Source organism: Scyliorhinus canicula, chromosome 18 (genome assembly GCF_902713615.1).
Source record: "Scyliorhinus canicula chromosome 18, sScyCan1.1, whole genome shotgun sequence".
NCBI lineage: Eukaryota > Metazoa > Chordata > Chondrichthyes > Carcharhiniformes > Scyliorhinidae > Scyliorhinus > Scyliorhinus canicula.
Genome location: NC_052163.1, coordinates 71,733,583 through 71,747,669, shown reverse-complemented (window position 1 = coordinate 71,747,669; position 14,087 = coordinate 71,733,583). Strand labels below are relative to the sequence as shown.

Below are 14,087 nucleotides of genomic sequence, written 5' to 3'. Positions count from 1 at the left end.
GTGAAAGAGCGCTATCCCCGCAACTCAATAACCCCTCCTAACCTTTTTGGTCACTAAGGACAATTTATCATGGCCAATCCACCTAATCTGCACATCTTTGGACTGTGGGAGGAAACCGGAGCACCCGGGAGGAAACCCACACAGACACGGGGAGAACGTGCAGACTCCACACAGACAGTGACCCAGCGAGGAATCGAACCTGGGACCCTGGCACTGTGAAGCCACAGTGCTATCCACTTGTGCTACCGTGCTGATTACATGGGTATGTAATCAGGAGTCTGACTCAGCCTCTGAAAGAGGGACAGAATTAGTGGCTGGGACTGAAGCAGAGAAAGGAAATTACTTGTTGTCCCCACATTTTTCAGAAATGGATGTCAGGCAAACAATCAAGACATTTAAGAGACAGTGGATAACATGGACAAATAGGGGCAGTAGCAGACAATTTTGGCCTTTTGATTGGTGGTGTGGAGGGGGCAAGAAGGAGAGAGAGGCCGTGGGGTGGGGGGTTGGGAAAGGGCCACGCAAGGGATGGGGGGGGGGGGGGGGGGGGGGGAAAGAAAGAGCCCCCAAGGGAAAGGGGAGGGGGGAAATCCCACAAAGTTTTGCAAGTGATGCTGCTGAGTGAACAGGTCAGAGTGGTGAGGGGGAGGGTTGGAATTGGTGTCCTCTGCTGTTGAGAAATTAAAACTTGCAGTTTTTCGGCTGTTTAAAGTTGATGTTATTTTATATTGGTTCAGTGAGAGGCGGCAGTGGTTAGCAATGCAGCCTCACGCACTGAGGACCCAGGTTCGAATCCCAGCCCTGGGTCGCTGTCTGTGTGGAGTTTGCACATTCACCCCCACAACCCACAGATGTGCAGGTTAGATGGATTGGCCACGCTAAATTGCCCCTTAATTGTAAATAAAATAATTGGGGACTCTCAATTTATAAAAAGAAAAAAAATATTGGTTCAGTGAATTAATATAGAAATGTTGAAAATAGAAGCAGGATGCATTCGACCATTCGAGCCTGCTCCGCCATTCAACACAGCACAGGAACAGGCCCTTCTGCCTTAAAGTTACGATCACGGCTGATCATCAAGTTCAATACCCTGATCCCCCCCCCCCCCCCAAATATCACTTTAGCCCCAAGAGCTATATCTAACTCCTTCTTGAAGTTACACAACACTTTGGCCTCAAATATTTTCTGTGGTACCGAATTCCAGATTCACCACTCTCTGGGTAAAAAAAGATTCTCCTCACCTCAGTCCTAAAATGTTTACCGCATATCCTCAAACTATGACTCTAGTTCTGGACTCCCACACCATCGTGAACATTCTGAATCTACCCTGTCTAATCCTGTTAAGAGTTTTGTAAATTTCTATGAGATCCCCCCTATCTTCTAAACTCCAATGAATATAACCCTAACAGATTTACTTAGTCTCTCCTATCACAGTCCCGCTGTTCCAGGAATCAATCTGGTAAACCTTCGCTGCACTCCTTCCACAGCCAGAATATCCTTCCTCAGATAAGGACACCAAATCTGCACACAATACTCCAGGTCAGGCCTCACCAATGCCCTTTACAATAGCAGCAAAACATTTATTTTTCCTATACGCAACAGGCAAGTTTAAAATGTAGATTAAGTAAACATGGAAAAATACAAATGAGCAAACTAACACTGAACATCACTAACCGGTTCATTCTGTTTCTCTTTCTCCAGCTTTTCCAGCTCCTCTCTCAATCTCCGGTTTTCTGCAGTCACAGCTTCAAACTGGGCTTCATCCACCCCAAAATACTGCTCTACAATGCACAAAATTGATATTTATCATTAAATCATGACAATTTAAGCTAGAAGCCTCAGTTATTGCTGGTTAAATTTTAAAGGTACAATTACAAAAAATACTTCCATTTTCAATAAGCACATGGCCAAGAATGCCAGCCAAACCATACCTCAGAATACCATTTCTGGTCTCAAACAAAAGGATTGCATCTAAGGAACATTTCAACGTATTAATCACTCCAACAATGGGCTGAGTGTCCAAGATCAACTAGGTCCCAGACAAGATATCTGGTCTGAGGTAACCAGAGACCAAAAGCAAAGTCATGGTCCAGGTTATCCCAGAAATGCAGAAACATTGACGGAATACATAAAAAGGTTCAACACCTTTGGGGTAAAGGGGAAGGGAAGGCTGCCGAAAACTCAGGAGTTGTAGTGATCCTGGTATACATAGCCACCCTTTGATGCAGATTTAATTTGGATAAGAGGGAAATGCCTGGCCCCGTCATACTTTGAGTTCATTCAGCAATAGTTTCTCAGCATGCAGCAAGAAAATAATCCCTCTAAAGAAATACCAATAAACGATGTTGGTGTAGAAAAACATTTATACTTGTTATTCGTAGGCAAAAGCTCTTCCTTTTGAAGGTATATAAATGCATTTCTCTATTGGTTATTTATCAGAATGGCAAAAATGTTTGGGGCAGCACAGTAGCACAAGTGGATAGCACTGTGGCTTCACAGCGCCAGGGTCCCAGGTTCGATTCCCTGCTGGGTCACTGTCTGTGAGGAGTCTGCACGTTCTCCTGCGTGGGTTTCCTCCTGGTGCTCTGGTTTCCTCCCACAGTCCAAAGATGTGCAGGTTAGGTGGATTGGCCATGATAAATTGCCCCTCAGTGTCCCAAAAGGTTAGATGGTGTTATTGGGTTACAGGGATAGGGTGGAAGTGAGAGCTTAAGCGGGTCGGTGCAGACTCGATGGGCCGAATGGCTTCCTTCTGCACTGCATTCTCTATGGTGATGTGAAATGATGATACGCAGGCACTTCTAGGCAGGCATTGCAATTATCTTTTGTGAAACATTTTGCCACTTCCTTCAAACATGTACTTTGCAGCAGCATCATTGCATTTAAAAAACAAGATCTACTGCCTTGCAAAAATGCACTTAAAATAGCTTTAACTCTGATCAGGGAGACGTGCATATAGTATGGAGCTTCAAAAGGGCATAGATAAGTTGGTAGAGGGGGCAGAAAGCTGGTAGATGAAGATCAATGCAGGAAAATGTGAAGTGATTAATTTGGGTAGGAAGAAAATGGGGAGACAATATAAACTATATTCAACTGGACTTGGGGGCATTTGTGCATAAGTCATTGAAGGTTAAGATAGTAGAAAAAACAAATTTAGAGTATTCAATTGTTTTTTTTTCCCAATTAAGGGGTAATTTTGCGAGACCAATCCATCTACCTTGCACATCTTTGGGTTGCGGGGGGTGAGACAACCCCAGACACGGGGAGAATGTGCAAACTCCACACGGACAGTGAGCCAGGGCTGCGATCGAACCTGGGACCCCAGCGCCGTGAGGCAGCAGTGCTAGCCACTGTGCCGCCCAGGTTAAGAGAGTAGTTAATAAAGCATCCAGTAGGATTTATTAAAAGGGTAACACAGGTAAAAAGCAACGGGTTATGCTGAACTTGTATAAGATACTTGAGGAACTTCAACGGCAGTACTGCATTCAATGCTGGCTGCCACATGAAGCATTGGAGTGGAGAGATGATTCATGCGAATGGTTCCAGAGATGAGGAACTGGTTATGAAGATAGACTGGAAAAGTTTTCCTTGGAAAGAGTATAAGAGAAGATTCTATAGACGTTTTAAAAATCATGAAGCATGTGGACAGCGTTGATAGGGAGAAACTGTTCCAGTCATGAAACAATCAAGAATGGAAGGGCACAGGTTTAAAGTGCAATTCAAATCACACTGAAAGCATATATTTCCAGGGGAAGCAGTGATTCGCTTGCACTACTTTAAATTTAGTGTATTGTATTTGCTGCTCACAATAGAGTCTCCTATATAATGGGGAAATGAAATGCAGACTAGAATTTGTTTTTAAATTTGTTTTTTCTACTATCTTAACCTTCAATGACTTATGCACAAATGCCCCCAAGTCCAGTTGAATATAGTTTATATTGTCTCCCCATTTTCTTCCTACCCAAATTAATCACTTCACATTTTCCTGCATTTCCTGCAGACCATTTTGTGGCACACCTTCGCTCACACCGTAAGGATGATCTTCCACTTTATTTCACCACCTTGTTCTCATGCTCACATTTCTGTCCTTGGCCTGTTACAAAGTTCCAGTGACGCGCAACACAAGCTGGAGGAAAAACACACCATCTGAGTAGGCACTTTACAGCCTCTGGACTTAACATCGAGTTCAACAACTTCAGACAATGAACTCTGGGCTCCATTTTGAATTCTGCCCTACCCACCACAATGGTTGCCTGCATCTTGTTTTCAGATAACACAGACCCTCTTTTCTGATATTAACATGTTTTGCTATTGCTTTCAGACAATGCTGGTGTGAGGGACTAAGATCTCATCTGTATATATTTTTAAATAAAATATATATGGATATGTTCATTGCTATCTCCAAAAATTTAAAACTGAACAAATTCTAAAATGGCTTATACAACGTCTGCCTGTGACCCTCGAAGAAAAGAAGCTATCCGGCAGGACCAGGGAAACTCAAACATCATTATCTCTTAAGAGCCACTAACGACACATTCTACTGCACACACTAAATACAAGGCTATCTGAATGTCATATCCCAGGAGTCTGCTCATCTGCCGAGACAAAAGACTCCACAACCTACCTTTCATTTCTTAAGGGTTGAGACATTTAACAAATTCTGGGACCCAGACGATGAATACAATTCCTTCTCAAACCAGAGAGATGGAGGTCAAGTGACTTGGACCTCAAGCTTCTGAAACCAATAATATTGCCTTGTGGATCTGCAAAGTCAGTGATGTGCCATCAATTGTACGAGAGGCGAGTGCTTTACAAAAGTCAGGCTTTAATAAACTAGAACACAGCTCTGCGATCGTCTACAATGGAATGGGCGATCGCCGGGCGTTTGTCTATTCATACCACGGTAATGGAGACGTGGTTAACTCAGCCTCTCGGTCGAGAGGCACATGACCGACCAGGGCCAATGGTAAGCCGGTGTTCTGCCCCAATAGCAGACAGGTATGCAAATCATATCACATTCACCCCTTGCGGAGAAGGAAGTCCGGGGAGGGGGGGTTATGAACGAGAGCCGGGGTGGGGGGGGGGGGGGGGGGGAAAGAGAACTGATGATATGAGTAGCAGCCGGGAGGATAAAATTTTCCCTCCTTTCTCTTAGCGAATTTGGGTGCTTCCCACTGGCCCAGACAAGAAGCGATATGTACACAAAAGTCCATGGAGCTGTCGAAATTTAGAACGATTCAATCAGTCTTTTTGTGGCCCGTGACGTTCTGGCAGACCGCCGCAGTGGAGGAGTTGACGTCAGGTCGGCCGATGGTGGTGGTTCCGCTGAAGTCCTGGAGCGATGGTCCTTGAACAGTCTCCGTCACCCGAGCTGGCTGTGGAGACGCCATGAATGGGGAAGGGGGAACCTGAGTGGGGTGCTGGGGGGAAAAAAAACAGAGGGGGGGGTCGGGGGAAGGCCGCACGCCGGCGGGTGCCAGGTCACGGAGGGAGACCATATCCTGTTGACCATCGGGGTACTCCACATACGCGTACTGCGGGTTAGCGTGGAGTAACTGGACTTGTTCCACTAACGGGTCGGACTTGTGCACCCGCACATGCTTCCGGAGCAAGATGGGTCCGGCGGTGACCAGCCACGTCGGGAGAGGGGATCCGGAGGATGACTTCCTGGGGAAAACAAGACGACGTTCATGGGGTGTCTGATTAGTTGCGGCACAGAGGAGTGAGCGGACAGAATGTAGGGCATCGGGGATCACCTCTTGCCATCGGGAAATAGGGAGATCTCTGGACCGGTGGGCCAGTAGTATGGTCTTCCAGATGGTACCATTCTCCCGCTCGACCTGTCCGTTACCCCGGGGGTTATAGCTGGTCGTCCTGCTAGAGGCAATGCCCCTGTCGAGCAGGAATTGACGCAGCTCGTCGCTCATAAAGGAGGACCCCCGATCGCTGTGAATGTACGTGGGGTAGCCGAACAGGGAGAAGACGGAGAGGAGTGCCTTAATGACGGTCGATGTGGTCATGTCGGGGCAGGGAATGGCGAAGGGGAAGCGGGAGAATTCGTCAATTACCGCCAGGAAGTAAATGTTGCGGTTGTTAGAGGGAAGGGGCCCCTTGAAGTCAATGCTGAGACGTTCGAAGGGGCGGGATGCTTTGATCAGGTGTGCGTGCTCGGGGCGGTAGAAGTGCGGTTTGCACTCAGCGCAGATGTGGCAGTCACGGGTTACTGACCTGACGTCCGCGATGGAGAAAGGCAGGATGCGGGCCTTAATGAAATGGTAGAGGCGGGTCACCCCTGGATGGCAGAGGTCCGCGTGGAGGGAGTGAAGGCGGTCTATCTGCGCGCTGGCGCAGGTACCGCGGGACAGGGCATCAGGAGGCTCATTGAGCTTCCCAGGACGATACAAGATATCATAGTTGTACGTGGACAACTCGATCCTCCACCGTAAGATCTTGTCATTCTTGATCTTGCCCCTTTGTGCATTATCAAACATGAAGGCTACTGACCGTTGGTCTGTAAGGAGGGTAAACCTCCTGCCGGCCAAATAGTGCCTCCAATGTCGCACGGCTTCGACTATGGCCTGGGCTTCCTTTTCCACAGAAGGATGACGGAGTTCGGAAGCCTGGAGAGTTCTGGAGAAGGCGGCCACGGGTCTGCCCGCTTGGTTCAGGGTGGCCGCCAGAGCAACTTTTGATGCGTCGCTCTCGACCTGGAAGGGGAGGGACTCGTCAATGGCGCGCATCGTGGCCTTTGCGATGTCCGCTTTGATGCGGCTAAAGGTCTGGCAGGCCTCTGTCAACGGTGGGAAGGTCGTGGTTTGAATGAGGGGACGAGCCTTGTCCCCGTAGTTGGGAACCCATTGGGCGTAGTATGCGAATAACCCCAGGCAGCGTTTGAGGGATTTTGGGGTATTGGGGAGAGGGAGTTCCATTAGGGGGCGCATGCGTTCGGGGTCGGGGCCTATCACTCCTTTCCGCACTACGTAGCCGAGGATAGACGTTCGGTGCTAAACACGCACTTATCCTTATTGTATGAGAGGTTAAGGAGTGTAGCGGTCCGGAGGAATTGCTGGAGGTTGGCGTCATGGTCCTGATGGTGACATTATCAAGATACGGGAAGGTAGCCTGTAATCCGTAACTGTCGACCATTCGGTCCATCTCCCGTTGGAAGACCGAGACCCCATTTGTGACACCAAATGGAACCCTAAGGAAGTGGTAGAGGCGCCCATCAGCCTCGAACACGGTGTACTTGCGGTCACTCGCGCGGATGGGGAGCTGGTGATAAGCAGACTTAAGGTCCACAGTGGAGAAGACCTTGTATTTCACGATCTCGTTTACCATGGTGGAAATACGGGGGAGAGGATACGCGTCCAGTTGCGTAAACCGGTTGATGGTCTGGCTATAGTCGATGACCATCCGGTTTTTCTCCCCAGTCCGGACCACCAGCACTTGGGCTCGCCAGGGACTGTTGCTGGCCTCGATGACCCCTTCCGTCAGCAGCCTCTGGACCTCGGACCTGATGAAGGACCAGTCCTGAGCGCTATACCGTCTGCTCCGTGTCGCGACGGGTTTGCAATCGGGGGTGAGATTAGCAAACAAGGAGGGGGGGTCCACTTTGAGGGACGCGAGGCTGCAGACAGTGAGGGGGGGTATAGAGCCGCCGAATTGGAAGGTCAAGCTCTGCAGGTTGCACTGGAAGTCCAGTCCTAGGAGTGCCGGTGCACAACGACGGGTTTGCAATCGGGGGTGAGATTAGCAAACAAGGAGGGGGGGTCCACTTTGAGGGACGCGAGGCTGCAGACAGTGAGGGGGGGTATAGGGCCGCCGAATTGGAAGGTCAAGCTCTGCAGGTTGCACTGGAAGTCCAGTCCTAGGAGTGCCGGTGCACAACGGTCGGGGAGGACAAGGAATTTATAATTTTTAAAAACCTTCCCCTGGACCGTGAGGTCCGCGATGCAGCACCCGGTGATGTGGACGGAGTGTGAACCTGAGGCTAACCCGATTTTGTGTGTTACCGGATGGACAGGGAGCGCGCAGCGTCTTACCATGTCAGGGTGAACAAAGCTTTCCGTACTCCCGGAGTCCAGCAGGCAGCCCGTCTCGTGGCCGTTGAGGTGGATCAGCGTTGTTGTTTTGACGAGCGTGCGTGGACGTGACTGGTCGAGCTGAATGGCCGCGAGCCGTGGAGAAAATCCGTGTCCGTCGTCGCCGTCCGAGTCGATGTTAGAAGAACCTTGCGTGCCAGTCCTGGAAGGCGGTGGCCAGGATCCGCACGTGGAGTCGGGATCCCAAGATGGCAGCGCCCAGGACACGCACGTGGAGTCGGGGCCCCAAGATGGCAGCGCCCAGGACCCGCACGTGGAGTCGGCGCCCCAAGATGGCGGCGCCCAGGACCCGCACGTAGAGTCGGCGCCCCAAGATGTCGGCGCCCGTGGGGCCCTCGTGGTCGGTGGGGACGGGGCTAGCGGTGCCGGCGAGCCGAGTGGAGCGGCTGCGAGCGGGGGAGGTGAGGCGCGCAGGCCAGGCGCGCGTGGGGGGGGGGGGGGGGGGGGGGGGAAGGAGACTCGCGCGGCGGGCAGGTATGGACCGGAGAGGTGTGCAGGTCGGATGCCGGGGGCGGCAGTTTGGGAGGAGCGGCCCCGGGGGGAGGGAGGGAAACGAGCAGGCCAGGCGCCGGGGGGAGAAAAGAGAGAACACGCGCGCGGCGGGCAGGCAGGGCCTGGAGAGGCGCGCTGGTCGGGCGCTGGGGCCTGGGGGGGGGGGGGGGGGGGGGGGAGAGAAAGAGGCCTGCGCGGTGAGCCGGCAGGAACCGGGATGGCCCGGAGAGGCGCGCTGGTTGGCCGGCCGGGGGGGGGGGGGGGGGGGGGGGGGGGGGGGGGGGGGGGGGGGGAGGGGAAAGACGGAAGAGTGTAAGAGTGTTGCGCGGTGGCTAGGAGGGAACCAGGAGTGCCCGGAGGAGAGAGAGAGAGGCGCACAGGCCAGTTGCAGGGCCCTGGGGGTGGGAGAGCGTTGCGTGGCGTCCAGAAGGGCCGCAGCCACCGTTATGGATTGGCAGACCATGGAGTAGTCTTACAGAGGGCGGAGCGGGATGGGCAGCGCGGGCGAGGGTGTTTTGCGAACCCGCAAAAGTAGCAGCGGGGCCCCGCGGACTTGTCGGGGCGTCCCGCGGCACAGGCCTGAGGGAGGTCGGGAGCGGCGGATGGGAAGCGTGCCAGGAGGCTTGGCTGGGGTCATAGAAGCGGGCGTTTTGATCAGAGACCTCCAGAGAGGAGGAGAGAGTCAGTGTCTCAGTTAAGCTGAGGTCGTCTCTCGCCAGCATCCGCTGGCAGATAGTGGTGGACTGCATCCCAGCCACGTAAGCGTCTCTGATCAGTAGTTCCATGTGCTCCGTAGCTGAGACTCCGACGCAGGAGCAATTCCTCCCCAGGGTATGGAAGGCCCGGTAAAATTGGTTTAGTGACTCACCGGGGAGCTGCCGTCTGGTGGCCAGCAGATGTCGGGCGAATACCCTGTTGACTGGTTTGATGAATTGTCCCTTTAGCTTTAGTATAGCTTCATCATAAGTCGTTTCTTCTTTGATTATTGCGTAGGCGTCGATACCCACGCTGGAGTGGAGGACGTGCAGCTTCTGTGCCCCGGTTGGGGGGGGGGGGGGGTGGTTGTAGATGCAGGAACCCTTCGAGGCATGTCAGCCAGAGTTGGAAAAGTTCTGCAGAGTTCGGAGTTTGCGGGCTGATGCGGAGGCATTCGGGCTTGATCCGGAACTCCATCTTCAAAGTCGTAGTTTATTAAATTGATGTGCCATCAATTGTACGAGAGGCGAGTGCTTTACAAAAGTCAGGCTTTAATAAACTAGAACACAGCTCTGCGATCGTCTACAATGGAATGGGACGATCGCCGGGCGTTTGTCTATTTATACCTCGGTAATGGAGGCGTGGTTAACTCAGCGTCTCGGCCAATCTTCTTTCTTCTGCCCTCTTTTAGGAGTGCTCAGGAGTCAATGTTGCCACCTATCTCCTGCATTTTGAGTGCGCAAATAATTTAATTTCAACTCATCTCAAGATTGCTGTAGAGTTATTAATAAAAAATTACAACACACCAGAACGGAGGGATGGGAAATACTTATAAAGGGGGAAGCAAATTAAAAAAACATTTGTTTACAAACAGGTGGCGAGAGGAGAAATTAATGCCCCTTAAAAAAGCTGACCATTATTGTTCTGTGAAGAACTTCTGAGTTCATTATTCTAATTTGTCTACAATGTAGACATGGATAGCGGCCGTGAGAGAAATTCCATTTGAAAATCACCAAGCCATACTCACTCAGCAAAGTCAAGTTCTCCAAGTTCAAGTCTTCACAGTCGTCAATGCCAGAAAGGTAACGTGAATAACACTTACTTGCATAGTCAATGAACAGCTATAAAATAAGCAAACAAGAGTTCAAAATACATTTCAGTTCCTTTAGAAAATATTCTTTCCAGAACAGTAAATGAAAGATAAAGAAAAATCCATAATTTCTCATTAACTGGCCCCCATAACAAAGGTCGGAATTCTCCAATCAGTGCGATTCAGGGAGAGAGAGAGAGAAGGAATCCCACTGTCAGCGAACAGTGCGCCGCCGAGAAACGTGGCTGGGGGAACCGGAGAATCTCACCTCAAAGTATTTTAACAACTTCTATTTAATGCCTTTAATGTAAAAAACTGACCAACATAAGGAAACATTAGGTCAGAAACCAAAAGCTTAGTCAAGAAGTAGGTTTTAATGAATGTTTTGAAAGAGGAAAAAGTGAGGAAGAGGGGCAGAGAGGTGTATGGATGTAATTCTACTGAATAGGGCCCAGATATTAGGATTAGAGATAATTTATTAGCTTGGATAAAAGACTGGTTGACAGACAGAAGACAGAGAGTCAGGATAATTGGGTCTTTTTCTGGATGGAATGATGGAACTAGTTGGGTGCCACAGGGTTTGGTCCTTGGGCCCCAGCAATTTACAATCTATGTAAGTGACTTTCTATGTAAGTGACTTTCAGGGATAGAAGGTTCCACCGCCAAATTTGCAGACAACACAAACATAGTTGTAATAGTAAGTTGCAATGAAATGAATGAAATGAAAATCACTTATTGTCACGAGTAGGCTTCAATGAAGTTACTGTGAAGTTACCTAGTCGCCACATTACGGCGCCTGTCCGGGGAGGCTGGTACGGGAATCGAACCGTGCTGCTAGCCTGCTTTAAAAGCCAGCGATTTAGCTGAGTGAGCTAACCAGCCCCTAAAGAGTAAACTTTCATTCCCTGACCGGGAATGAGGAAATAAGTACAAATGGGTACAGATAGGTTCGGAGAGTGGGCCAAAATGTGGCAGATGGGATTTAATGTGTGTGAGGTCATGCATTTTGGTCGGAAAAATGGGACGGCAACCTATTATTTAAATGGGGAGACGCTTCGGGATGCTTCATTGCATTGGGATCTGAAGGCCCTTGTTAATGAGTCACAGAAAACTAGCATGCAGGTTGTGGTAGTCTGTGTAGAGGTATTACGGTACCTAGCAATGCTGGAACACCATTGGTAGATAATGTATGCTTTCTATTGGTCGAGCCTGTATGGTAGCTCCGCCCTGCAAGGCGGGGTATAAGAGCCCGTGCCACCCCAGCAGCTTCCTTTCTGTATCCGAGCTGCTGGGGGAAACATCTAGCTTATCAAAGCCTTCAGTTGTACTACAACCTGGCTTTAGTAGTCATTGATTGTGCATCAATTTAATAAGTTAGATTTAAAGAATGGAGCTCCGAATCAAGCCGGAGCGTCTGCAACTTAGCCCCCACGCAGTAAACTCGGCGGCGACTTTCAAGCACTGGCTAGCGTGCTTCAACGGCTACCTCGGAACGGCAGAAAACACACCAACAAGAGAACAGAAACTGCAGATCCTGCACTAGAGGGTGAGCCCAGAAGTCTACACCCTCATCGAGGACGCGGGACGGCTTTGATGCCGCGATGGAGTTGCTGAAAGGACATTACATTCGCCCTGTGAATCAGATCTACGCCCGGCATCTACTAGCAACGAGACGACAAATTCCTGGTGAGTCACTAGAAGAATTCTACCGTGCGCTCCTAGTGTTGGGGAGAAACTGCAGCTGCTCGCAAGTTTCAGCAAACGACCACACTGAACTGTTGATTCGGGACGCTTTCGTTGCGGGTATGCTGTCCTCTCAAATCCGCCAGCGTTTGCTGGAGAAAGAAACTCTAGGCCTCAAGGAGGCACGGGCCCTTGCCGGCTCCCTGGATGTGGCCTCCCAAAACACCCGCGCCTATGCCCCTGACCGCGCGGCAGCCTCCTGGGCAACGTGGAAACCCTCTGCAGCCGACTCCGAGGCAATGCCCTGTACTCCCCCACAAGCTTGCGCTGCAAGACGGCCCAGCAACCCCGGGGGGGCCCGCTGCTATTTTTGCGGGCAAGCCAAACACCCCCGACAGCGCTGCCCAGCCCGTTCGTCCACCTGTAAAGGGTGCGACAAAAAGGGCCATTTTGTGGCGGTATGCCAGGCCCGGGCGGTCATGCGGTCTCTGGAAGCGAATGCAGACCGCTACTACAACCCTCTCCATGGGCCCCTTGCGGCCAGCGAACGCCGCCACCCTCCTCCTCCAGGGCCACATGTGGCCTCCGGGTGCCGTCATTTTGTGCACCCACAGCCACGTGCGACCAGTGGGCGCCGCCATCTTGGATGGACTCCCAGGACCTCCGCGCAGATGACCACACACTGCCCGACGAGAACACCCAGCTGCTGCCACGATTAGCCTCGGTGACCCTGGACCAGTCTCGGCCTCGAATACTCTCGACTGCTACTACAACGGTGCTAATCAACGGACATGAGACGTCCTGCTTAATCGACTCTGGGAGCACGGAGAGCTTCATACACCCCGACACGGTAAGGCACTGTTCTCTTCCCGTCCACCCTGTTAATCTAAAAATCTCCCTGGCCTCCGGTTCCGACTCAGTAGAGATAAATGGGTTCTGTGCAGCAAATCTCACGGTCCAGGGAAGGGAGTTCAAAAATTACCGGCTCTACGTCCTTCCCCACCTCTGCGCAGCCACACTCCTAGGGTTAGACTTCCAGTGCAACCTCCAAAGTCTAACTTTCAAATTCGGCCGCCCTATACCCCCCTTTCACTGTCTGCAGCCTTGCAACCCTCAAGGTCAATCTGCCTTCCCGGTTTGCGAACTTCACCCCGGATTGCAAACCAGTTGCCACCAGGAGCAGACGGTAGTGTCCACGACCGGATCGTTATTAAGTCAGAGATCCAACAGCTACTGAGGGAAGGAGTTATTGAAGCTAGCAACGGTCGCTGGAGAGCTCAAGTAGTGGTGATAAAAACCAGGGAGAAGAATAGGATGGTCATCGACTAGTCAGACCATCAACAGGTTTGCGCAGCTGGTTTAGCACACTGGGCTAAATCGCTGGCTTTTAAAGCAGACCCAGGCAGGCCAGCAGCACGGTTCAATTCCCGTACCAGTCTCCCCGAACAGGCGCCGGAATGTGGTGACTAGGGGCTTTTCACAGTAACTTAATTGAAGCCTACTCGTGACAATAAGCGATTTTCATTTCATTCATGTGGTAGTCTGTGTAGAGGTATTAGGGTACCTAGTAATGCTGGAACACCATTGGTAGATAATGTATGCTTTCTATTGGTCAAGCCTGTATGGTAACTCTGCCCTGCAAGGCGGGATATAAGAGCCCGTGCCGCCCCAGCAGCTTCCTTTCTGTACCCGAGCTGCTGGGGGAAACATCTAGCTTATTAAAGCCTTCAGTTGTACTACAACCTCGCTTTAGTAGTCATTGATTATGCATCACAGGTACAGCAGATAATAAAGAAAGCATATGGAACATTGGTATTTATAGCTAGAGGAATAGAGCATAAATGTAAGGAAGTCTTGTTGCAACTACAAGGCATTGATGAGACCACACCTGGGGTATTGTGCAGTTTTGGTCCCATGGTCAGGAAATATGTAGTGTCATTGGGGCAGTTCAGAGGAGGGTCACTAGGATGATTCCAGAGATGAGACAATAAGACATAGGAGCAGAATTAGGCCACTCTGCCCAT

The 14,087-nt window shown here is 50.8% G+C and overlaps 1 protein-coding gene across 3 annotated transcripts in view; it reads right to left on the bottom strand.

The window, feature by feature from the left end:
• Nucleotides 1-14,087, bottom strand: part of ndc80 (NDC80 kinetochore complex component) — a 149,862-nt gene that overhangs the window by 55,146 nt on the left and 80,629 nt on the right. For all 3 annotated transcript variants that reach the window (XM_038776776.1, XM_038776774.1, XM_038776775.1), the window contains exons 8-9: nt 10,318-10,411; nt 1,675-1,781 (exon numbers count right to left, since the gene is read on the bottom strand). In XM_038776776.1, coding sequence (XP_038632704.1) covers nt 1,675-1,781; nt 10,318-10,411 — 201 coding nt within the window. The remainder of the gene's footprint in view (nt 1-1,674; nt 1,782-10,317; nt 10,412-14,087) is intronic.